The 24206-nt window shown below is 37.0% G+C and overlaps 1 protein-coding gene across 3 annotated transcripts in view; it reads right to left on the bottom strand.

Moving 5' to 3' along the window:
• Positions 1 to 16852: 16852 nt before the first annotated feature.
• Positions 16853 to 24206, bottom strand: part of DGKH (diacylglycerol kinase eta) — a 163343-nt gene continuing 155989 nt past the window's right edge. For all 3 annotated transcript variants that reach the window (XM_042926959.1, XM_042926979.1, XM_042926969.1), the window contains 3 exons: positions 23876 to 23984; positions 22306 to 22436; positions 16853 to 17005 (listed from right to left, as the gene is read on the bottom strand). In XM_042926959.1, the coding sequence (XP_042782893.1) occupies positions 16916 to 17005; positions 22306 to 22436; positions 23876 to 23984 (330 nt within the window). In that variant the 3' untranslated portion in view covers positions 16853 to 16915. The remainder of the gene's footprint in view (positions 17006 to 22305; positions 22437 to 23875; positions 23985 to 24206) is intronic.

Here is a 24206-nt window from a genome sequence, read left to right on the forward strand (position 1 = left end):
TCCAGTTGAAATGGCATAGTTCATCAAATTATAATTAGGCTAATTACAGTGTTCCATATTAGTGTTTCTTGTTAGTTGAAAAATTGTCATCATGTAATAATGAGCTTTTAGCCATTTATGCCTTTGGGCTGAATGAACTTTTATAGTAGTCTTAAGATATTTAATATTCTTATTATCAGTTTAATGGCCATTGGCTTCTGTCCCTTAATTGGTTATCAGTGTTGCTGAATTTCTGCAGGGATATATATTGAACAAATTATAAGAGATACATTTTATATCCTGTTTCAGATTTCTTATTAATTTCCAACTCAACTGCACTTGGTGAGTTCCCAGTTTGTATGACTTGGGTTTTTGAAATTCATGGACAACTGCTTGGAGCCCAGATCTTAGCCTTCAAGCTTCACTTTATTTTTGTTAGATGGTGGCTGTGGGTGAATGGAGAGGTTGGATCAGATCAGTGGTTCCTAAACTGGCTGCAGATAAGAATCCCCCAGGGAGGGTGATTAGAGGGTGGTCTGACCCCTCACCCAGAGATTGCAGTTCTGTAGGGCTGGAGTAGGTCCTGGACACTTTTACACATGCTTTCTGGATGATTCTCAAGCAGTCAACTGAGCACTGGAAATTGATGAACTAGTGTTGCATTTGAAAACTTGGGACCTGTGGGCGCTGACCTGTCAGTGCAGGGGTTGGGATGTGGTCTGTCTCTGTAAAGAACTTTATTGGAATATAGTCCTGCTCATCATTTATATATCATCTATGGCTGCTTTCCTGCTACAGTGGCGGAGTTGAGTGGACCTGCCAGAGACTGCATGGCTCACAAAACCAAAAATATTTACAGGCTGACCCTTTACAGAGAAAGTTTGCTTACCCTTTCACTACTGGGTTACAAAATCACTTCAATAGGTGGCAATCAGTATTAAAAAAAAATAAAACAGAAAATACCAATACTATTTAATGCATGCAAATACGTGCTGTGTTGTTAAATTTGCTATTATAAACATGCATGTTTGTATATGTGTATATGTGTGTATATATATACAGATATCTGTATATACACATACACTTGTGCATAATGGGGAATATGTATTTCTAATTGTGGGTAGCCGCCAAAAAAGTTTGAAAAAACCAAACTATAATCTGAGGTAGCTTTCATCTGTGGACTTTGAGCTGCCAGCGTGCTTTGGCAACATGGATGTGGGCGGGAGAGAGGAGGGAGTGGGACAGGAGCTACGCAGACAATATGCTTTACCTGACTCACTCTGTGCTTCTTGGGGGCTGCTTCCTACTTGGTAAGGCAGTGTCACTCCTTTAAGGAATGGTAGTGCTCAATGTCCGTGTTTGTTCAAAATGTCATTGCTAGAAGCAGAACCAACTAAAGTTGTGTGCAGGGTGTGAGGGCGCTCTAATGGGGCGAATACTAAATTTACAGGGTTGTCATAAGGAGTAAATGTACATAGAGGGCTTCAAACTGAGAGGTGCTATACGGTGCTATGATGCTACTAGCTTTTATCTGCAGCCTCTCATTCTTACAGTTGTACCCACATCCCAGTCGTAAGACTAGCTCCCGAATGTTACCAACCATAGCACTGATTGTCATGTTTTGTGAATGTACTAGTGGCGGTACAGGGACTAAGGGAGACAAACATTGGGGCCAGAGCTAGGGAAGGAAAGATGGGGTTCAAATTCTTGGACTGCTGGGACGATTCTTGTTTCTAAAAATAATAATAATACAGAAAAATCTGTATTTAGACTTCCCGGTGAAAATTCTAATTCGCTAGCACTATGCTATGGTCTGCATATTTGTTGGAATCCTAACCCCCAATGCTATTAGGAGGTGGGGACTTTTGGAGGTGATGAGGTCACGAGAGAACATCCCTCATTAATGGAATTAGTGCTCTTACAAATGAGACGCCAGAGAGCTCTCTGGACCTTTCTGCCCCATGAAGACACAGAGAGAAGATGGTCTTCTATGGCCAGAAAGTGGGCTTTCGCCAGAGACTGAACTTCCTCGCGCCTCGATCTTGGGATTTCCCGGCCTCCAGAACAGTAAGAAATAAATTTCTGTTGTTTAAAATCCACTCAGTCTATAGCATTTCGTTAGAGCAACCCAAAAGGACAAAGACAGACTATAAACTGTTGGCTGCCAAGATTAGGAAATGGGCTTTCTGATTAATCAAGAATCGTAATTACGTAAACACACCGCTTGTTAAAAAAGAATTCGTATAGTAAGAGATAATTTGCAATGTAAAGTGTAAGTAATTTAATATGATTCAGAAAGCCCTTTGGAATCAAGCTGTGCCTCAGGGTCACCATGGAGATGCATAAAAGTTTCGGTTGCTTTTAATGGGATGCTGAATGACAAGCTTTTTCAGAGTTTAAACTCAGGTTCCTTTGTTTCCTAATTTGGTTAGGGCCCTGGATATTTTTCATTTATGTATAATCAATTGCAGGATTGATAAACAGACCCCAAGGTGTTCTGGTCTTCTGATCAGATGCTTGAATCACTTCTGACTTAGTCAACAAATAGATATTGTGCATGACCATGTGCCAAGTACTTTTCCATACACTGGGTCGTACTAGTGAAAACATTTTCTTCTCACGAGGAGTTCACATTCTTGCAGCCTATGTCTGAACACTTTTCTCAAAAGGGAACACATTCTGTGACACAGCCCAGTGCATCTTTAGACATGGCAGTTTTTCTTGTCAATTTCACTTGCTTCTCACATTTAGAACGAATGCAAAACCAATCCTCTTTGATAGTCCTTCAAAGATTTGAAGACAATTCTTACATCCAACCTCCTATCCTCTTGTATCTACTCCCAATCTCCAACCTTGAAACACCCTCTACGCATTCTCTTCCTCTGTGCTCCCCACATATGTGGTGGCATATTTTTTTCATCGCATGCCACTCTGTTACAATAAACTGTCTTCATCACTCGACGGTAATCTCAAAGCATTACTCACAGCTCATTACCACTGGAGACAACACCTGCCATGCATTAGGTAACAAGTGCTTGTTGGTGAACTTCAAGGACTCATTGCTATAAGGATAAACTAAACTATATTTTACCATTAAGAATTCCCCCTCCTGGGGCATGTGGGTGGCTCAGCTGGTTAAGTGTCCAACTTTAGCCCAGGTCGTGATCTCATGATTTGTGGGTTCAAGCCCCACGTTGGGCTCTGTGCTGACAGCTCAGAGCCTGGAGCCTGCTTCGGATTCTGGGTCTCCCTCTCTCCCTCTCTCCCTCTCTGCCCTTCCCCTGCTCGTGCTCTTCCTCTGTCTCAAAAATAAGTAACGTTAAAAAAACAAAAAAAGAATTCCCCCACCAGATGGATCTTACCAAAAAATAAAAGAACTGAACTATTGTTACATGCAACGGTTTGGATGAAATCTCCACGGAATTGGGCTGGGGGGTGGGGGTGGGTGGGAATAAGTTGTATACTGTATGATTCCATTAATATAAAATGAAATGACAAAATTATAGAAGTGGAGATAGGATGGAGGCAGGAGGGAAGTAGGTGTGGCTATAAAGGGTAGCTCAGGGGATCCTTGTATGGCCTTGGGGTGAAAGAACTGTCCAGCATCTGGACTCTGTCAGTGTCAACAACCTGGTTGTGATATTGTACTATAGTTGTGCCGGATGTTATCATAGGGGGGAAATGGGTGAAAGGTACACATGATCTCTCTCTGTACTATTTTGTACAACTGTATGTGAATCTACAATGATCTCACAATTAAAAGTTTAATTAAAAAAATAAGACTTTCTCCCAGAAAGAAAGTAGGCTTCACACATTCTCCAAATGCATTCTTTTTATTTTGAGAAGGACGATCTCAAGGCAGTGCCCTTTGGGAAAGGCATCTCTCATCATCATGTACATCGAGATCAACCATTACTCCCAGCAAAGTACAAAAATACACACATCAGTGACTTCCGTACAATAAATACATAATCATGCATCCCACAATAAAAGGCACGGAAAACTGGTCACTTAGTAGTCATAAAAATTACTAGCTACATTAACAAAGCCACCCAAATTATCTGTATAAGTAACTGTAACAATATATTCCAAAGGTGAAAACACATAAAACATCTTTAAAATAGTATGCAATAAATATCTCAATTGTATATATTTAAAAAATTATGCCATTGTAAACAGCATGTAAACAAACAAAACACATTTCCTTACCATTATTAAAAGTAATTAGAGCCAAAGTTATAACCTCTGCTCTGTCAGGTATATTTCACTGGCAAATGTGCTAAGCAGTTAAAAGTTTCACTCTTTTCTGCAGCAAACAGAGCCCATTGTGTAATAATAAATAGACATGATCTGCATCTTTCAGATACAAGTAAAAGTTTTGAAACAGACTACCAAAATGTAGTAAATTCTTAACTATAAATAATACGGCAAAGGCTAGAGTAAAACTATCTTTTGCAATGTGAGGGACAAAAGGAGCTACACTGTCAGGTTTTCAACATGATAATAAACAGGAGGCAAATAATTATGATTATCTTTATGGGAAGGTAAATTAAGTGTCCAGCCAAGTCTCCTCCTTTTGTGGACCTTTTACAGTATTGAACAAAGAGTAAAATTGTATCAAACTAAAAATTTCTTTTCCTAGAGAACAAAGAAATGGTTGATACTTTATTTATATTGATGGGAAAGAATGACTTCAAAATATGCCTATCAAAAGGTAAAAATACACACACTTAAGGTTTTTTCCATACTTACTGACAATATTTTTTTTTCCTTCTCATAGAGGAACCCTATTGCCTAACCATCAATAAATATGTAGAGAAGTTAATTTTTTAGAACTCAAATATTTTTGCTTTCTTTCGTCAATATCAGTGCATTGTGGCATACAAATACTTGTAGTATATTTACTATATGCTCAGATAAGTATGCTACCTGTTAAATATTATTACTCTCTACTCCCCATTAAAAATTAAAAATAATTGAGGTGGAAATATCAACCCATTAACTTCAAACGGAGTCTTTGAACTATACTAGAAAGCATTACTTTATAATTCTTTTCCTTCTGCTGGGAGTTTACAGCCATACCTCATATATTTTGGTGTATGGCATTAATAGGGATAGATGCCTTTCTAAAATGGACTTGAAATTGAATTCATGTTCTAGAAATCTATTAGCCACTTGGACCACACATAGCACCTATAGAGATGGGGTTCTACGGGATTGATGAAACATATACTTGACGAGTGATGGTGAAAAATTATTTATGGCTGACCTCAAAGTGCAAAAACTGGACATAAAAATGGGATTAATTCTTCATGACGCAAAGTTTGTTTTTTTGGGTGGAATGAGATTATGCTAAAATAACCTGAGGAACATTTGGTTTAAACAGTGTCCCCCCAATTTCTCAGACTGTAGAAAATCATTCTGAAGACAGATTATTTTATTGTATAACCAGCATCTAATCAAGTGCCCCGTACAGAGCAGGTGGAAAAATGTCTCTTACATGAGCAAAGGAAGAGGGCATTTAATTTAATTACATGCATTTTTGATTACTATTTAACCTTAGGAATTATTAACTGTAAAGAATTTTTGTGTTGACCTCTATCACGATTTGGGGACATGGCTGAAGTCTTTTATAGAATCAGAAAACAAAACAAATGCTTAGGTAATAGATTTTAGTCTTTATGTTCTAGAAGGGGGGACAACAGGCACAAACAAGCCATCTTACATTTGCATCATAAAAAATGAAATAATCCTTAGCTATAAATGACCTGAAATCACACCAATTCAGCCTAGATCTCTGGTTGGCTATTACTTTTGAGAAACTTTCACCTTCATTATTAGTTCTGATTCTTTCCCAAATATCCTTCCTTATTTTGTCTAGGTGATCAATGCATGTGTTTATATAGACTGTAGACACTAAATGTGTCTGCGAAACAGCAAGGTGGTCTTTAGGGCATATGCATGAATTACAAACAAGAATTTGACAGCGATTTGAAAATTTTGTAAGCCTCGTTTTTAGAAACAAGAATTCAGGTTTGGTCAGATTTGGTAAACACTTCTGACGAAAAACTAACAAATGATTATCCTTTTCGAAACAATCTCTCTTCCTTGATGTTTATCTCCTGTTGGCACGTGTGCCCAGAGTGCACACATGCTCACCTGCTCATGAATACACACATCCCTCATGTGGCTCAGGGAAGTCTAAGCTTGCATTTGTGAAAGTATAAAATTATAGAGAAGTTTGGGTTCCATAGGACCTTCATTCTTTCAAAAACATTTACTGAAGTCTTATTATATGGTAGCTTCACACTGAGACTACAAAAATGGAGAAATTTGGTAGGGGGAGGAAAGGCAGGCATACACACACACACACACACACGCACACACACATATGAAATTACTGAAATGTGATGTTATTTTAACAGAGAAAGTTTCAAGATGCTATGCAACATGAATGAAATACTTAACTTTGGTTGGGAAGTCAGGTAGAGCTCCACGGAAAGTTAAATCTGAACCGAGTTTTGAATGAGTTGATCTCTAGCAAGTGATTATGCTAAGGCAATGAATTACAAAAGGCCTCTAGAGGAAATGGCAGCTGAAGATGGGAAGAGGCAAAGCCATAGAGACCCTTATCTATCACAGTAAGGGGTTAGGTTGCTATGCTCAAAAAAAAAAAAAAAAAAAAAAAAAAAAAAAAAAAGAACCTACCTAAGAAATTGTAGCAAAGGAATGACAAAGAAAATGCATTTCAGAAAGACCACTCCCACTCCGTTCAACCATGTGGAAGATGAACTAGAGGTAGGAAACAATGTATGTAGGAAAACCAGTTGCTGAAAAACTACGGCAAAAGCACAGGAGAGAAAAATCACGAAGGTCTGTATTGGCAGAGGGCTGAACTAAGGCAATGGAATTATCACTTTACTGCATATAATTAGAAATGGAACATAAAACGCCAATGCAACTTTTGAGACGGACAAAAAATGAAATGTGCAACTGCATAAATACTGAGAAAACTTTGATATATGAAATGCTTTTGCTCACACAATCCAAAACCAAGATTGGGGTTAAGCACTTGTTTTGTTCCATATTTTAGTTCAGGAGTTTCTTGGCAGAAGCAGGCAGTCACATCATGTTGCTATGAAAATTATGTCATCTCTCAAAAGCTTTTTGAAAGCTTTTCAAGTCAAAGAAGGAGAGGAAACAAAAGAACTGTCCAAGTTCGCAATTCATTCATCATTATGTATATTAAAAAATCTCTGCACAACAGATTTGTAAACAGGGTAGGTTCCAACAGAAGTTATAATTAATGTTAATTATACTAGGGCCGTCTGTATATCAGGTCATTGTGAGACACAAATACCCAGAAAAATAATTTCTTCCCGTCACTCTACCAAATCATTCTGGAATTGTTTAGAGACCCGTCTTCATGAAAACTAGGCTGTGTCATTAAGACAGATCCAAATCCCATGCAAATGAGTTCTGCTTTGGTCTTTTCTCTATATCATCCCGTTTACAGCCTCTTATAATTTCAACATTTTTAGGGGAAGGGGATGTAACAGGACCTTCAAGTTATCATATTATGCTATATTCAGGACAAAATTTTTAAGTTATCAGTTAATGACTGAATTCAAATGTTAGGTAAAAATAGAAGGCAATATTCACTTACCTTCATCGATATTTAATGATTTTAACATGGTTATTCGAATTTTTTCCCCTAAATTGTACTCAGATTTCCATTATAGCAATAATTAAAATAATCTCCAGTTTAGTTTCTTTACAGGAAGTTTTGCAGGTACTTTTCATGAGGGAGTACCATTCCACAGCCAGGAAATGTAGCTAACGATCCATGCTTCAGATCAAACAGCAAGAAAACCATTCAGAATTCATTTAGTACAGAGAGCAAGCGATGTCACAGCATGAAACAAGTAAGTCCCGTATTTCATTTTTGTAACCACTGATTTAAAGTGACATTTTTCTCTTTTGGGTGTTAATCTAAGAAAAGACATGAAGGTCTTAATTAAAAAAAAAAAATCAACCAATCTGCTACTATACAATGGTTGTTTGTGGTGAATGTAGAAAAAACAAAATGAATCTGAATTTCTGAAGATTTTAGAAATGAGAGTTTAGCCTGCCTTTAAATGAATAATATGAACCTGTAGTAAGTAAACAGGTGAAAATACCCATCCCCTACTCTGCTACAGAGACGATTAATGTAACTTCACTTTCATTTCAAACGCAACATCAGGGATATTAATCTGGACTTGTAATCTTCATGCTATAGTTTTGGAAGTCTTTCTTTGTATATCAAATGACAGTGGGAAAGAACTGGTAAATTTAAGGGGCGCCTGAAGGGCTCAGTCGGTTGAGTGTCTGACCAGCTCGGGTCCTGATCTCGCAGCTTGGGAGTTGAAGCCCCTCATCAGGCTCTCTGCTGTCAGAGTGGAGCCTGTTTCAGATGTCTGCCCCTCCCCCACTCACTGTCTCTGTGCTCTCAAAACAAATACACTTAAAGAAAAAACAATTGGGGGGCGCCTGGGTGGCGCAGTCGGTTAAGCGTCCGACTTCAGCCAGGTCACGATCTCGCGGTCCGTGAGTTCGAGCCCCGCGTCAGGCTCTGGGCTGATGGCTCGGAGCCTGGAGCCTGTTTCCGATTCTGTGTCTCCCTCTCTCTCTGCCCCTCCCCCGTTCATGCTCTGTCTCTCTCTGTCCCAAAAATAAATAAAAAACGTTGAAAAAAAAATTAAAAAAAAAAAAATAAAGCCATTGGAGTAGAGAACATTTAAAAAAAAAAAAAAAAAAAGAAAAAACAATTGGTAAATTTAAGTATGATTCACACTTACATAATTTCTTCGGTAAAAGAAGAATTACTAAGTACTTATAATTGATCATTTTGAGTGCTATGTCTCATTGGGAAAACTGCAACACCAAAACATACATAGTTTGTAGAAAAGGCATAGTGAGCCAGTGCCAGAGTCAGTTACAGAACCACCTAAATCTAAACCATATATCCATCTGCAGAATCATATAATTCAGCTATTTATAATATTGTAAATTCTAATAATCTTTTGTTGTTTCAAGTAAAAGGAAAATCTATCACTGCTAACAAATCTCAAGGCTTAGCAAGTTCATGAAAATCTCTTCAACTTGTGTGGTATGGTCTGATCCACATTTACAAATATTCTATGGGAACTAGCTAAGTCCTTCTGACTCATTCTCCTTCTGTCAATCACAAAGTTGACAAAGCACAGACATTTGCTTTGTAATAAACACAAATGATGAGGTCATCCAAACTACCTGCCTAAATGACTTCTAAATTGCAACAGTGGGATGAGCTCCCTGAATTCATTGGCTATTTTGGTAACATACAGATACAGTCTCAGACATCATGGGTGTAACTATTTTGGGTTTTGTGGTATTGTGCCTACTAGACATGGAACACATGTTCTGTGTTTCTACCATACAAGGTGAAAGATATCTATGTTCAAACTATTCATTTCCAAATCTTTGGCAAATATCCAGCTCAAGCTCCATTTTCGTTATAATGTTTCCATATTTCCATATAATGTTTCTCATATGTTTTTTTCTGCCTTTAATCATTGCTTATACAACAGTAAAATTAATACAAAACTCCGTATCTTTAAAATTATAGTAAATTCTTAATCTCCTGCTATTGTTCTTAAATAGTTCACAATTCACCTATTGCTCACACTGTAAAACAATAAAATGGTTGAATTTAGGGCTAGTTAAATTGTTTTCTTTGGTATGCAACATTGCCTCACCTTAAGTCAGAACATGTGATTTTATTCTGGTTGGTAGGTTATGCCCTTATGTTTTCAATTTCTAGCTTTTTAAAGAGTTGAACAGAGAATACTTTTTTAAAACAAAAATAACTCAAAACTCAATTCAAGCCTCACTGACTTAATTGACAGAAACAAATAAAGCATTAATCATCACGGTTACTATTTGTAAAGTAGACAAGAGTCAAATGCAAACACGTGTTTAAAAATATTCACCCTGGAATCTAAAGCTGGCCCCTTGAAGTTCGCGGTATTTTGGGGGTTTGAGAATTTCAATGTTCAGTTTAGTGTTATATTGGCATACAATCACAGAGCTCTCTCTCTTTTAAAAGAAAAATGGAAAGTTTATCACAGAAGTTCTGACTTGAAGATAAAATATATATTGGCAAAATCTAGCACAGTGAATCCCTTGGTTACATTAAATTCTTAATATTGGTGATTTTATTTTGGCTTTATTCCTTTTTTCTATATGTATTTTAAGTATGCAAATTATTTTTTAACAAAGTCCCTATTACTATTCAGTTACCTATGATGGTAAAAACAAAAAAATACCATTTTTTTTAAGAAGGAAAAAAAAACTGGGCATCTGTTTGACAGAAATGAGTACTTCAAGTATGTAAGTAAATCATTAACAGAGCTATTATACCCTAAGCCACAGCAGTAACAAAGAAAAGAGCTAGAATATGCATTTTGTATAAAGATTAAATTTCACAACATAATAAATAAATGCACTGATTTATACAACTTGAGAAAACCTTCTACTGATGATCACAAGTAATACTGTCTTATTATTCAGTTTGTTGATATGAGCACTGCCTCACACAGAGATTCAAAGGTAGAATTCTCACCTCCAAAGCCACAAAATATACAAAGCTGGTTTGTTATTAAATATTTTGTCTGCCAAAATTCCTGCAAACTAAAATACATCTTGGCAGTTTGAATAACCAGCATGATAATTATTTTGGTATCAAAAGATAAGAAAAATTTTAATATGAAAATTAATAAAACCAGTAAAAGGAGAAACCTGTTGTATAAATAGACATTTTAACACAAAAGTGAGACTTTTATCTCACTTAAGAGGAAGAAACAAATTTGATACAACTTACGTGAAGATTTGAAAATAATTATCATATCTTCCCAGCTCTAGATAAATATATTACTCCAATTTATTAATCATCTTCAATATACAATATATAACTCACAAAACTGGGAATGTTACAACACCAAAACCTTTCACAGCACTAGTTACCAGTTACCAGAACTGTAAGAAATCTTTAGCTACATATCAGCTTAATACTTAGAATATACAAATAGATATGGCTAACCTGTGGTAAACAATAGTGCAAACAGTAAGGACCACAAAATATATTCTTTTTCTTTTTAGCTTGTTTATCTAACTGCATTATCCTACTTCAATAGCATCATCAATGGAATATGAAACTTATCTTAATGCATTTTAAAAGTATCCCTATGTTCTTTTAGGTACGGTTAATTTACTCTTGAAATGCAATTCCTATGAAATACCCAGGCTATTTATAAATTCCTATACAATGAATAACTTGTAGCTAAAATGAAATATTTTAGGTGGAGTTTTTATAGCTTTTAAGTAGTGTCTTGGTTTCTATTTTTCTAACTTAAACTTGGGTGTGCATAAGAAATTAAGAGAGAAGATATAAATATATGTAAATAGAATATCTTAGTTACATAAGGGGAATCAATCTGTCCATCTACAGTAGTAATATGGGTCTTTATCTTAAACATTGTTACCGAGTTGAACGAAGTCTCAGTTACTGTTAAAGTTATTTTCCCGAAAATAACAGAAAGAAGTATACAAATAGGTACAGTCCAGCTGTCTTTTACCTCTCTGTTCTCTGTAATGATAAACATTTACAGTTTTTTCTTCTAACAGAAATATCTCAAAACAAAATCTGGAGACAATAACAAAGAGGAACAATAATAAAGGTAAAGAATCCTTTGGGTATTATAAAAACCAATAATCTTTGCCTTTTTAAAGTTTTGCGTGTTTCTTTAAGAAGGCATCCGATTGCAAAGGCATTGTGTTACCCATCTGACACGGAGATTGCTACACAAAAGTCACCTGGGAGATGCCATAGCAGAGACGGGTCCCAGGACCCATGGCCCTGGGCAAGGGGAAGCCAGAGGGGGAGAGGTGAGGCTACCGAGTGCTGTGGGAACTGCCCAGAGAGGTTATTCCATTGACCAATAGTTAGTATTTGAGGAATCTTCACTTTTCACTCTTTCCAACTGACTTTAAAAGCTTGGTGTTTTAAAACTGCCACTTGTATTATTATCAAACTCTGAACCCATGGTTTTACCCAACTTGCATCTGAAAAATGCAGGATGAGTTCATTTGGCAGGAAGAGGGCAGGAGAGATCCTAAATGTCAAGGTTGAGAGATGTAACATTTAAGGAACTTTAGTGAAAAACTATATCCTTGTAGGATTCACATCTGTAGAACATGAGAGTCCACTGTGTTGTCAGTTCAGTCAGAAATAACAGATAATGTACTTTAGAAATGATGTATATATAAGTTTCTGCTGTAATTTTCTAAGTCATAGCTTTGTATGAATATTTTCTTTCTTGATGCCTGTTAAAAATAACTTCTATCAAGACTCAAGTGGTGCCCTCTTTATTCATTAAAATTAGCTAAAGAATCTGTAGCCAGTAATGTTTTGGTAAACGATATCAATATGTAAAAATTATTAAGTGAAGGATTATTGACAATATATCATTGGGAAAGATCTTATTACAGAATAAAATAATTTGTATTTTGAGGATCAAAATATATCTCAGGTACTATTTTAAGGAATTATTAACTGTCTGAAAATCAAGATAAATTAGCCTTAAAAAAAAAGTCCAGCAAAACACGCCTTCCCGAGAGCTTTAATGACACATTCACTTTACTTGGAATCATTTTGGCTCTTTTTTTTTTCATGCTTACTGGTTCATTTAATGTGTGTGTGCTGTTTGTATCCTCAAGCATGAACTACGTCAACAGGATAATCTGCTGATAAGAGAAAGTGAAATGTACGAGCTGTAGGAGACTGACCTGGTCTTTACTTATCTCCTTACATATTCTTCTGAAATGTTCCCTGTGACTTAAGTTGTGAACAAATGAGAATGTGACATTAGCAAGAAACTGAGCAAATGTAGATTGTTAGTGACTTCAACATGAGGTAGGGAGCTGGAGAGAGGCCAGTTACGCCTGCCAGCCCATCCCCTTTCTATCTTAGCTACCCAAATACAACTCCTGGGTAGGCAGGGTTTATCTAGAACCAGAATTAGGAATAAGCATTCAGAAGAAAACTTAGCAAAGGTGATGAATGAGCTAAAGCTCCTTTCTGGGATTTCTAGGAAGTAGTGTGTTGGGGAGTGAGCTATTCGAGGGCTTTTTGAAGCATTCGGATCCCTAATATCTGGGAGCGATAAAATGTGGCTAGGCCAGTGCTAACCACCACCAAATCTTGTTTGCAAAGAAGATTGAAATTCAGTAGGTCTGGAGGGGACCTGAAATTCTGCATTTCTATAAGCTCCCAGGTGGCATGGATGCTGCTGGCCCAGGGACCACGTTTGAGTAGCAATGATCTAGACCAGTGTTGGCCAGTACGATTTTTGCAATGATGGAAATGTTTAACACCTGCCCTGTCTATTGTAGTTACTGCACACTTGAAACGTGGCTGGTGCAATGGAGAAATTAACTTTCTAATTAAATTAATGTAAATTTAAACAGCCACATGTGGCTAGTGCCTATAATACTGGACAGCAAGGGTCTCGACATTCACAGGTCATCTCTTCTCAGCCAGAGCAATCTATATCACGGTCCCGAAATCATCTAACCCGTCGGTTCATTTAGATTAGCAAGTTTCCTTTGTTAAAATGTGAACTGTAAAATTAGTTTTCTTTAAATTGTTTTCTTCCTAGCACTTTGTTCAGAGGATCCGCAACAGGCACTCAAGCGGGGAGAGGTGAAAGCAGTCATTCTGTAGTATGGAAGTTGATGAAGAAAGGGTAACAAAGAGTAGTGAGAATCTGAGCAACCATCAGTGCATTGGGCATGTGGGAAATGGGAGGCCAAAAGCTGGCAAGGAAACTCAGAAAGGGAGGTGGAATAACACTGAAGGGAAGAATTGAGTCCTTTGAAATTTTACTTAGGCCTGACCCTGTCCCTTTCCTTCTTGAAAAGCAAGTTTTGGAATGCCTGGCTGGCTCAGTCACTGTAGCATGTGACTCAGTCTCGGGGTTGTGAGTCAAGGCCCATGCTGCGTAGGGAGATTACTTAAAAATAAAATCTTTAAAAAAAAAAAAAAAAAAAAGGCAAGTTCTTCCTCACGGAAATAAGACTTGAAGGAAATGGATGCTGGCTGTGGTTCCCCTTCACCTCTCCCAAATTATCCAGGTGTGGGAGAGCATAGCAGGGAGGAACAGTACAGTTACAGCTGACAGTCAAGAGTAGGCTTAAGCTTCTCACCTCAGCTTCTGAATGGACCAGGGTACAGAGGCCACAACTGCACTCCCCTGAGCTGGGATCACCTCAGAGATCCCAGAGAGAAGCTCTTTCTACTTTCTATTTATAGCTCCATCTACTGTAAGAAGCTGGCTCCTCTGTGAGGCTGACAGGGGCCTAAGGAGGCTCTGAGGATACTATCCTGGCAAACAGGTGTGGGCAGAGTCATGTGTGTCCTACATAGCCATGCATAGACAAAGCATACAGGAAAGATTGCTCTAATTTAACGACAAAAAAAAAAAAAAAAAAAAAAAAAAGATACTGAAATTGTCATTTTAAAGGATTTTCCTCATCCAAAAGCCATCTGCAGGAAAACTCTAGTTAAGAGTCTATTAACTGAGGTTTTACAACATAAAGAGTTATTACCTAAGAGTAAAAAGATCAACATCAGCCAAAAAAATATTAATCATTTACATCTTACTCTCAAATTCTGAACATGTAATAGCTTAAGTCTCTTCTATTGGCAAAGGGGTATTTTGGGTGAGTGAAAATCAACCCAAAATTCATTCATGAGTCCCATGCCTCTCTGCACCTATACATTTCCCTTTTTGGTAGAGCTGGACAGGTATCTGTGACCTCAGCAGAATTCCGAGACTGTGCCATCTCTATTTTAATTTCACAGGGAAGTGCCTGGAAGAGAGCGGGACAACTTGCAGGGGACAGGGGGTGCGGATTATCAAGGGACTGGAAGAGAAGCCCTTTGATTTCATAGCTGAGGGTAACAATACACTTACTAAGTGAGTGGCTTTTTACTCTTTCATGCTACTTGATATAATTTCCTTTGAAAATTTTCTATTTATTCACAACTTAGACAGGTAGGATATATAGTCAGACATATTTGGTCAGGAACCCATCAGGCTCATTTATTTTTAAGATGTCTTAATTTTGTGATTTTACTAGTAAATATGCAATGTATAAATAAGAATAAAGTGTCAAATGTTTAAACTTCTTTGATACAATTAAATTATGTCTGACAATAGTTCATTTTAAGTGCTTTCCCGTTAATATTTCTCATTAAGCATTTGGCAAATAATTGTCTAGAAAATTATCAGTGAGAGTACATTTCAAGATTATGTGTGTTAAGCATGAATATACAAACACGGTGTATGTGTATAGACACATATATGTGTCTATGTGTATGTGTGTGTATTTGTATCTACAGAGCACCTGCTTAGAAGGCTACTTCATGAAAATTGTTACCACTGGGTCAATACCCTGTTTACTTCTCTTATATAGGAGATTTTGAAATATTACAATTAATTTTTGGTACATAACGCCTAAAGAAAGATGGTCTGAGGATATTTCGGTGACTTTTTAACACGTATGCCTTTGGCTTTCAAAGATTTGATAATTGTAATGTTGACTCCTAAAGAGCTACACTGAAGTAGAGTGGTTTAGAAACAAGCAAATAATACCTGCCTGATATAAGAATTAGGTGAGATAATAGTAATAATGGTATAAGAATGAGATGAGATAAAAGCCCTTAAGAAAAAATGTAAATCTCTTGTTGGGAAGTTGTGTCAGTAGTCACTCTAGCTAGTGGATAAGTCTGGGTGACCAATCAGCATACGATCAGTATACAAATCCCAGCTGAGACCTTCAGAAAACTGGATGTCAACAGCCCACTATATTACAAATACAAACAGAGTATTGAATAAACACTAAATTAAAACCAAAAATAAGAACAAAATGTGGGAATTTTGGTTTGGGAAGCTATAACAAGTTTTGTTCGGCAATAGAACACATACTTTTATGAAAATATCCAGAAAATTTTCCTACTGTGCATACCTAGTGTTGATAATAGAGTGACATAAAATTGGCTTGCATAAAATGTGCATCCTTTGTTGATTATGGCACAGACACGTGTTCACAAATTCTCAGATACAGAATATTTATCCAAAATCCCACATCAAAGAACAGAAAAGTGCCTTTAACCAACAAAAAGGTACTTAGGCAGTAATAAATTAAATTACATTAAAACTGACATGGAAGCCAAGTTTTAAGATATTACATGTGACATGCAAGAAAAAGAAAGACAATTCAGGCAGGAATGTCGTGCATTAAGATTTGCATTCATTCATAATATTTCAGGGGTTTTAACCATATTCTATGACCACTGAATGCTAGCAAAGTGAGGCGATACCCATCTAACATTCAAAACACAGCTTAATTTACATCTTAATCTCCTAACCAACTATTTTAAGGAAGAAGCCAATGCCTCCAATAGTGAAACCTAAGAGTTTTAGCCACATATTGTTATGCAGTCACAGAGTAAGAACATTCCATCTGACCAGGTTTAAGGAAAGTAAACATTTCCATCTTTTAGACAATGCAATTGTCTCAGATTCCTCCTACCTTCTTACTTATATGAGCATATTTTAACATGTCAAGTTTGCACAATTAGGAAATGGCTTTGTGGAATGTATTTTTTTGGCACGAAAATATTTTCTAATACCTCAAATCAAAATTTTCACCCACAGCAAAATATCAAGCCACAGAGGTGCTCAGTGGTGCTTACTTTTCTAGGCAGAAGACTACAGAAACAGACAACTGCTTCCAAGAGCTTTGTATTAAGTAGCAATTACTTCCCTTCCAAGGAATAGCACCAATGTGATTACACCTCAGACTGGGGAGTGCTCCTTCCAAGCTCTTTAATTCCCTGGAGAATTCGCTTCATATGGCCCACTTTCGTTATCCCCAGGTCCTGAAAGAAAGAAAGAAAGAAAGAAAGAAAGAAAGAAAGAAAGAAAGAAAGAGGAAAAAAGGTGGAAAGAGAAAAAGAAAAAAGAAAGAGAAGGAAAAGAAAGAAGTTTATTGACCAGAGAAGACCGAGGTTTAAATATTTCACCAGCAAATAGTATAATTAGCATCCAGTTCATTAAGTTTAGTTTATAATCAATGATTTAGGAAGCAAAAACTATAAAAGTCAATTTATAAAGCAAAAATTGCCAACCAGTAAAAAAAAAATCACATCCTACACAAACTCTTAAACGTTAACACTATCATAAATTATACACAATACAGTTCTTCAAGAGTCAAAATTGGTTTCTCCTATTTTTCTTCTTTTTAAAACACAGGTCCTTTTGGGATCTCTGAGAAAAGTGGCATGTGACATCAGGGCATCCACAATTAGTCCTAAGGCAACCATGCACATCCTTCCTAAAGTAGTAAACTTAAAAGTAAAGCCTAATCCTAAAGAAAGATATTAGTGGCCACCACCTACATGTGGAATTTAAATGCATTTACAGTTACATTTAGAGTCTTTGATTTGAGTGGTCTATTTAAATATCCTTTCTACTTTGTAATGCAGAAGTATAAAAAAATTACATAAACATAGCTCTCTGTGGGTTGATGCTTTTCCTCAAAACACTCGTGGCTCCTTTGCCTCAGAACTCTCCTTGTTTCTTACAGAACTGTCTTTCTATAAAGAGCCAAGAATTCAATATTTAGCTTTCATAAGTGGAGGATGGTTCCAGAGTGTGCAGCACACAGCAGGCACCTGGCAAAGAAATACTTGTTGCAGGAAGGAAGGAGATGCACACAAGACAGCCATGATGCTCACTACCTGAAAAACTAAAAGAAAGCGTGAAGGCCTCCAAACCCTGTAATTTCTTTTTTGTTTAATTAGCTTTTATTTTTTTTTATTAAAAAAATGTTCATTTATTTTGAGAGAGACAGAGAGAGAGAGAGAGAGACAGAGAGCAAGCAGGGGAGGGGCACAGAGAGAGGGAGAGAGAATCCCAAGCAGGTCCCTCACTGTCAGCACAGAGCCCGATGTGGGGCTCGAACTCATGAAACTTGAGATCATGATGACCTGAGCCGAAATCAAGAGTCGGACGCTAAACCGACTGAGCCAATCAGCCGCCATCACCCACCGCCATAGTTAATTTAAGTGTAATGGATATGATCAATTTGCTAACAGGTGAAGTCAAACAAATTCTGTATAAAACAGAGGGTTTGGTATATTTGAAAATTAGCAAAAAGATGGCTTCCAAAGTAACATCGAAAACAGGATTATGAGGTACCACAAAATCATGTGTCTGAGAAGATAAAGATTCCAAATATCCATTCTATTTTGTAGGCTAAGAGCATTATTTATTTTTAAGCTTTAAATGAAATAGATCAGAGTATTTGAAGTGTGTGCACACATGTGCTCTCTCTTCCACACACTTTCTGGGCTCTTTGAATTCTATAGCAGTAATGCTACTGACACTTTTTTTTTTCTGACAATTTTGAATCTTTCTAGAAAATACTTTTTCTACAGCAAGTACTCTTTTCCAGCCTGAGATCATTTCTAGGTCATGCTTCTACAATATGTAACTGACCCTGAAAAATATTTTCTCATATGACACCAGGTCATTCTTTTTTATTTTTATTTTTTTTAGTGTCTATTTTTGAGAGAGAGAGAAAGTCAGAGTGTGAGCAGGGGTGGGGAGGGGCAGAGAGAGAGAGGGAGACCCAGAATCTGAAGCAGGCTCCAGGCTCTGCACTGTCAGCACAGAGCCCAGTGGAGGGCTCGAACTCACGAACTATGAGATCATGACCTGAGCCGAAGTCGGACACCTAGCTGACTGAGCCACCCAGGTGCCCCAACACTGGGTCATTCATAACCAGTCTTAAGGAAGTGTGTGCTAAAATAGCAAACTCAAGGGGCGCCTGGGTGGCTCAGTCGGTTAAGCGTCCGACTTCAGCTCAGGTCACGATCTCATGGTCCATGAGTTCGAGCCCCGCGTCGGGCTCTGGGCTGATGGCTCAGAGCCTGGAGCCTGCTTCTGATTCTGTGTCTCCCTCTCTCTCTGCCCCTCCCCTGTTCATGCTCTGTCTCTCTCTGTCTCAAAAATAAATAAACGTTAAAAAAAAATTAAAAAAAAAATAAAATAGCAAACTCAAAAGCAAGACCAAAACCTAAAGAAAGATAGCTGCTCCTGCTACCTAAATTTGAGATATAAATGCATTTACAGTTGCATTTCGATTCTTTTATTTGAGAGGGATATTTAAATATTCTTTCTGCTTTGTTAACGTAATTATCTGATTAATAAATACACTTAATATTAAATATTTTATTTCAGGCCATATGCACATTGTATTCTTGAGAATAAAAACTTCTCTGGAAGAGGCAGACTCTACTCAGAATTACCAATTTGGTGTAATGAGATGAATGTTTTCCATAGAGTTACACTAACTCCTAGCTGTATTTTCTTTATTTTGAGTTCAATACTCTCATGTCTTCTAGGAGTTAGGCTGTGATAAAGTTATGCCATGACATCTGTTACACCTTTCTTATTTTTTCATATTCTTTATTAGTGGTCTTTTCTTTCTTTGGATGAATAGGCCTGATTTGGCAAAAACATACTTTGTAGACATTCAGTTACCTTTGTAGCCACACATATGCAACTTTCCAAATGGAAAAAAACAAAAACCAACCACACAAACAAAACCACTGCATCTTTACCATTTTCTTTGGTGTCCCTCACTTTTGCCTACTGTCTTCCTGGAGGTGAAATAACGTAATCAGTTTATTTGTCTGCTAAAGCACCTTAGAAATATTTTTCCTTTCCCACCTTTACAGGGTCACATTGCTATCTCTAGTCGTCTTGCTAATAAGAAAGTAACACTTGAGCCAAGATCTGAGCAGGAGTTAGCCAGGTGAGGAGGGGTAGCGAGGAGGGGCAGGGCTGGAGTGGGACAGCAGAATAGAGGTTTGGTTTTTGATACGTGAAGACTGACACCCCTGTGTGATAGGCAAGTTTCAAGTAGAGGTGGTGATATAATCCTAGAGCTCTCAAATGAGGTCAGGGCTGGAAATCCAACCCTGTGAGCCACTGCCATGTTCATGGACCATACCTGAAGCAATGGAAATGGGTAAGATTACCCAGGAAGTAGGTAATCCTTTACCAACATTGGTAGACTTTATGCCAAAAAGTCTGCTCCCTCTTACAGCTACACCCAGAGAGCAAGGGGAGCTCATCTTCCACCTTCATGAAGGCTTTGTCCGACAGCTGGTTCTTTCCGTAAAATTATTTTCCTTTTCTCATTCCCTCAGACCGTGTTTTAGAACCAAAAGAGTTAAAGAGGACAGTGTCAATACAGATTTCCAAAAGACAAGTTATAAGGGAAAGAATGTAGTTTGTATTAAAAATAAAAACAAAGTAGGGGTGCTTGGGTAGCCAAGTCAGTTAAGTGTCTGACTTCAGCTCAGGTCATGACCTCACGGTCTGTGACTTCGAGCCCCGCGTTGGGCTCTGTGCTGACAGCTCAGAGCCTGGAGCCTGCTTCAGATTCTGTGTCTCCCTCACTTTCTGCCCCTCCCCACTCATGCACTGTCTCTCAAAAATGAATAAACATTAAAAAAAAATTTAAAAAATAATAAAAACAAAGTAGAACAAAAAGTCCCATGAAAAGCTAAAGAGAAAATTTACTAAAATAATTCTTAACCATTTCCTTTTGACTCTTACTTTTTTCTAGCCAAGTCCTATCACTCTAACTTTTACTTTGCATACGTATGAGCTTTGTTTCTTCATTCTGCAAATATTTGCTTTGCTCACTGTGTATGTGTGTGTCTATTTGTATGCTTATAGGTGCATATACATATATATATAACATACAGAGATATATTTATATATACATACACAGTCTTTTCCTTTAATATACGCTTACTCATGGCAAATGAAATGTAAAGAGAGACTGGCATAGTATATCAATCAGTAGCTAGTCAATAAATATTGCTGCCTGCCAAGGATATGAGAAGCTATCCTTAGATACAATGATGCCTTACATTTATTTTTTTGTGCACTCATTCCACGTTTTGAAGCCAACTTACTCTATGAACTTTAGCACTGTATATTTTGCTTTTTTCCAGATTTGGGACTCTCAACTGTGATAATTAATTAATCTACTTCTTTATTATTATTCTGGTTAAAAACATTTACATATAAATGGTGTCCACTTTTAATGTGCTAAAACTGTATGACTGCTTTATAAAATCCTACAGATTACCCATACGTTGTTCAAAGATCTCTGCTAACGTATTTATAGATAAAGGCACAACAGTTCACAAATTTGTTAGGAATTTACTGTACCATAATTCCATGAGAATCAGAATCTGGCCTACTGGAAAAGCATCACTCCAAAATATATCAAAGGCTTTGTCATTTTCTTATTACTCAATCTTGGAATTTTAAAATGGCAGCGTTTGGTAAGAAAATATAAGATGACAAAATTCTACTCCCAACCTTAAGAGAGAATACTCTACTTTGGCCACTGGCAGTCTCCACCCGAAAAATCCAAGAGAACCACTGCTTACCGCTAATTAATGATATTCTTTCTGGTCATAAATGACAAAGGGGCTCTAAGCTGCATTCCAGCAAGAGTAAAGCATAATTTTTACTTCATTTACTAAAGAAAATAATACATTTATTTTTGAGCATAATACAATTTTAACAGTAAATCATGGAAAGGGCATTTGAATTTATTGGTCTAGTTGTTCACGTGACTTCTGAAAGGGCAATCAGAAACACAACAAAATCATAGGACTCTAAGTAGCCACTGCTGTGAGTCCCTTATTTAGTTCCATATATTAGGAAGACTTCGTTACTGGTATTTTGAATTGATTTTTAGTTGTTAACCTTTGGTTAGATTTTTAAGTCGTCTTCAGCAACAATTACCACCTTTCATGCCGACTCAATAAAGTGAGCTGATGGAAACATGAGCCATTTGGAAATATTAGCACAGGAACAGCCATATGAATGGATGCAGAGGAAAATTACTAACTTCATGCTAAGCTTTAGCTACAATAATCAGAGAATGATTTTTGATAGGAAAATATTGCTGACATTCTTGTTTAAAAAGCAGAGGAACTCCAACCACAGGACAATGCATATTAGATTACTGCACATTTGCATAACATAAGCCAAGCTAGAAGCACATAACAAAAGAGGTGCAGGATAAAGGATTCTGTTTTGCCAGGAAATTTTCAAAAGCAGAAGAGTAGCACAAAGGAAATACCTTAAGATCTCGCCTTTCCAGATGCAAAAGTTCAGCCCCTCTGATGTCATGACGGATGAAGATTTCTTTGTACTCTCCCAAACTGAGCAGATCCAGCCAAGCAGCAACTTCCTCTGTGCCCCATTTTTGAACTACCAAAGTTAAGAGCAAAACCCCCTTAATTTCTACATGCTCAATGCATTACAAAGCAAAGGTTGGCCAAAGAAGATGCAAAACAGAGTACAGCGGGCAGTGCTAGCAAAGGGAAAGGTTAAAGGTGTTGTTTCAACAAAACTCCAATTTCGTTGTTCCCCATGCAGGTTACAGACCATCAATCAACACAAAGGTCTGACTAGGCAAAAACATTCACTGCTGGGCACCCAAACTACACAATAGGAATAAAAAATGTATTTCTCATGATTAGGATAAATAGTACAAGATCAAAATAAGCTCTGATGATTTCTTTAAGACCATATATGGCACTAATTTAATTTAAGTAGCTACAAGTGCTAATTAAAATATGAAATCTGAAACAGGGTACTGAATTTTACACAAACTTCTGTTTTGGGTCTTGCTGTCTTCAAGTATCACCTTTATTGATTCTATTACTATTTATAATTATAATTATTGATAATTACAGCACCAAACATGTTGTTAGATCATTTTAATGTCCTCTAAAAGCCGTCAATGCTTCTAAGATTCGTTGGATTGTTATTTTCCAATGTAGACAATCATGGTTGTATACATTTTATTCAACGTTGCTTAGCTGAATTAAAGTTTATTTATTTGCCCTATTTGGTTTTAAAATGCCCTTCAATAGCTGCTCTACGATTGTCAAAAATAAGGTCATGTATCACTTTTTAAAAGGAGTTAGCTAACTCGGAAGAATTATAAAATGACTTGATTATGAAAGGCACCTACTGTCCCATACACAGAACTTGAAGGTGTTTTAGCACCAGTGCAGCATTAACGTTAATTTCTAGGGGAAGGTGGAAAGGGAACCAGACAAACAACATCAAAGGCAGAGTTTAATCTTCGCTTGAGAATGCAAACGTCACAGTAGATTGTCATTACTGAAGGAATGAAATGGTGTAGTAAGTCTTCGAAACAGGAGAAAAAGAACAGGTAACTTTAGGTAGAAGATATATTTAGCAAGTTAAAAGATATATTTAGCAAGTTTCTATATTTCATTTATGAAAATCTCGATTTTGAACTCTGACGAGAAACAAGTTATCCACTGATGCCTTGAATTGTTAAGCAAGACAAAGGACCATCTAAACAGATGCACTGATGTCCACTGAAGAGAGTACAAGCAAACCTCGTTTTCTTGTGTGCATCATAACTACAGGCTCTTACTGGTTTTTGGACTTTGCTTGGGTATAATATGATTTACTTTATTATGGTAAAATGAACACAAAACTCTCCATTTTAGCCAGTTTATGGTACACAATTCAGCAGCATTTAGTACATTTGTAATGTGCAATGGTCACCACTAATAGTTCCAGAACATTTTCATCACCTTGGTGACACTGCTTTAATAAGTTATTTTTTCCATAATGTAATACTTTCCCTTCCAGTGTGGATCACCTACCAGGCTGTGAACCTGTCTTCTGTTTCTGAACCTTTTCCTTTTTAAATTTTGGCACTATACGAAATACTGTGCTTCTGCTGTTTCTCTTGGTGCAATCCATGGGGGGTTCCTGTTCGGGTCGAGCAAGAAGAGAATTTTCTCAGGACGTTAAGAGAAGAACAACTCACTCTGATATTACAGACAATGCAGGAATAAATGCAAAACACTGCTGAAATGACAATGCAGGAATAAATGCAAAACACTTCTTAAAATAAAAGTGTACAATGTTATGTACTACCGAAGATGTACTGATTCCCCGAAGATACCTCTGTTCATAGAAAAGCCTTTTCTT

The sequence above is a fragment of the Panthera leo genome, chromosome A1, assembly GCF_018350215.1.
Source record: "Panthera leo isolate Ple1 chromosome A1, P.leo_Ple1_pat1.1, whole genome shotgun sequence".
Lineage (NCBI taxonomy): Eukaryota > Metazoa > Chordata > Mammalia > Carnivora > Felidae > Panthera > Panthera leo.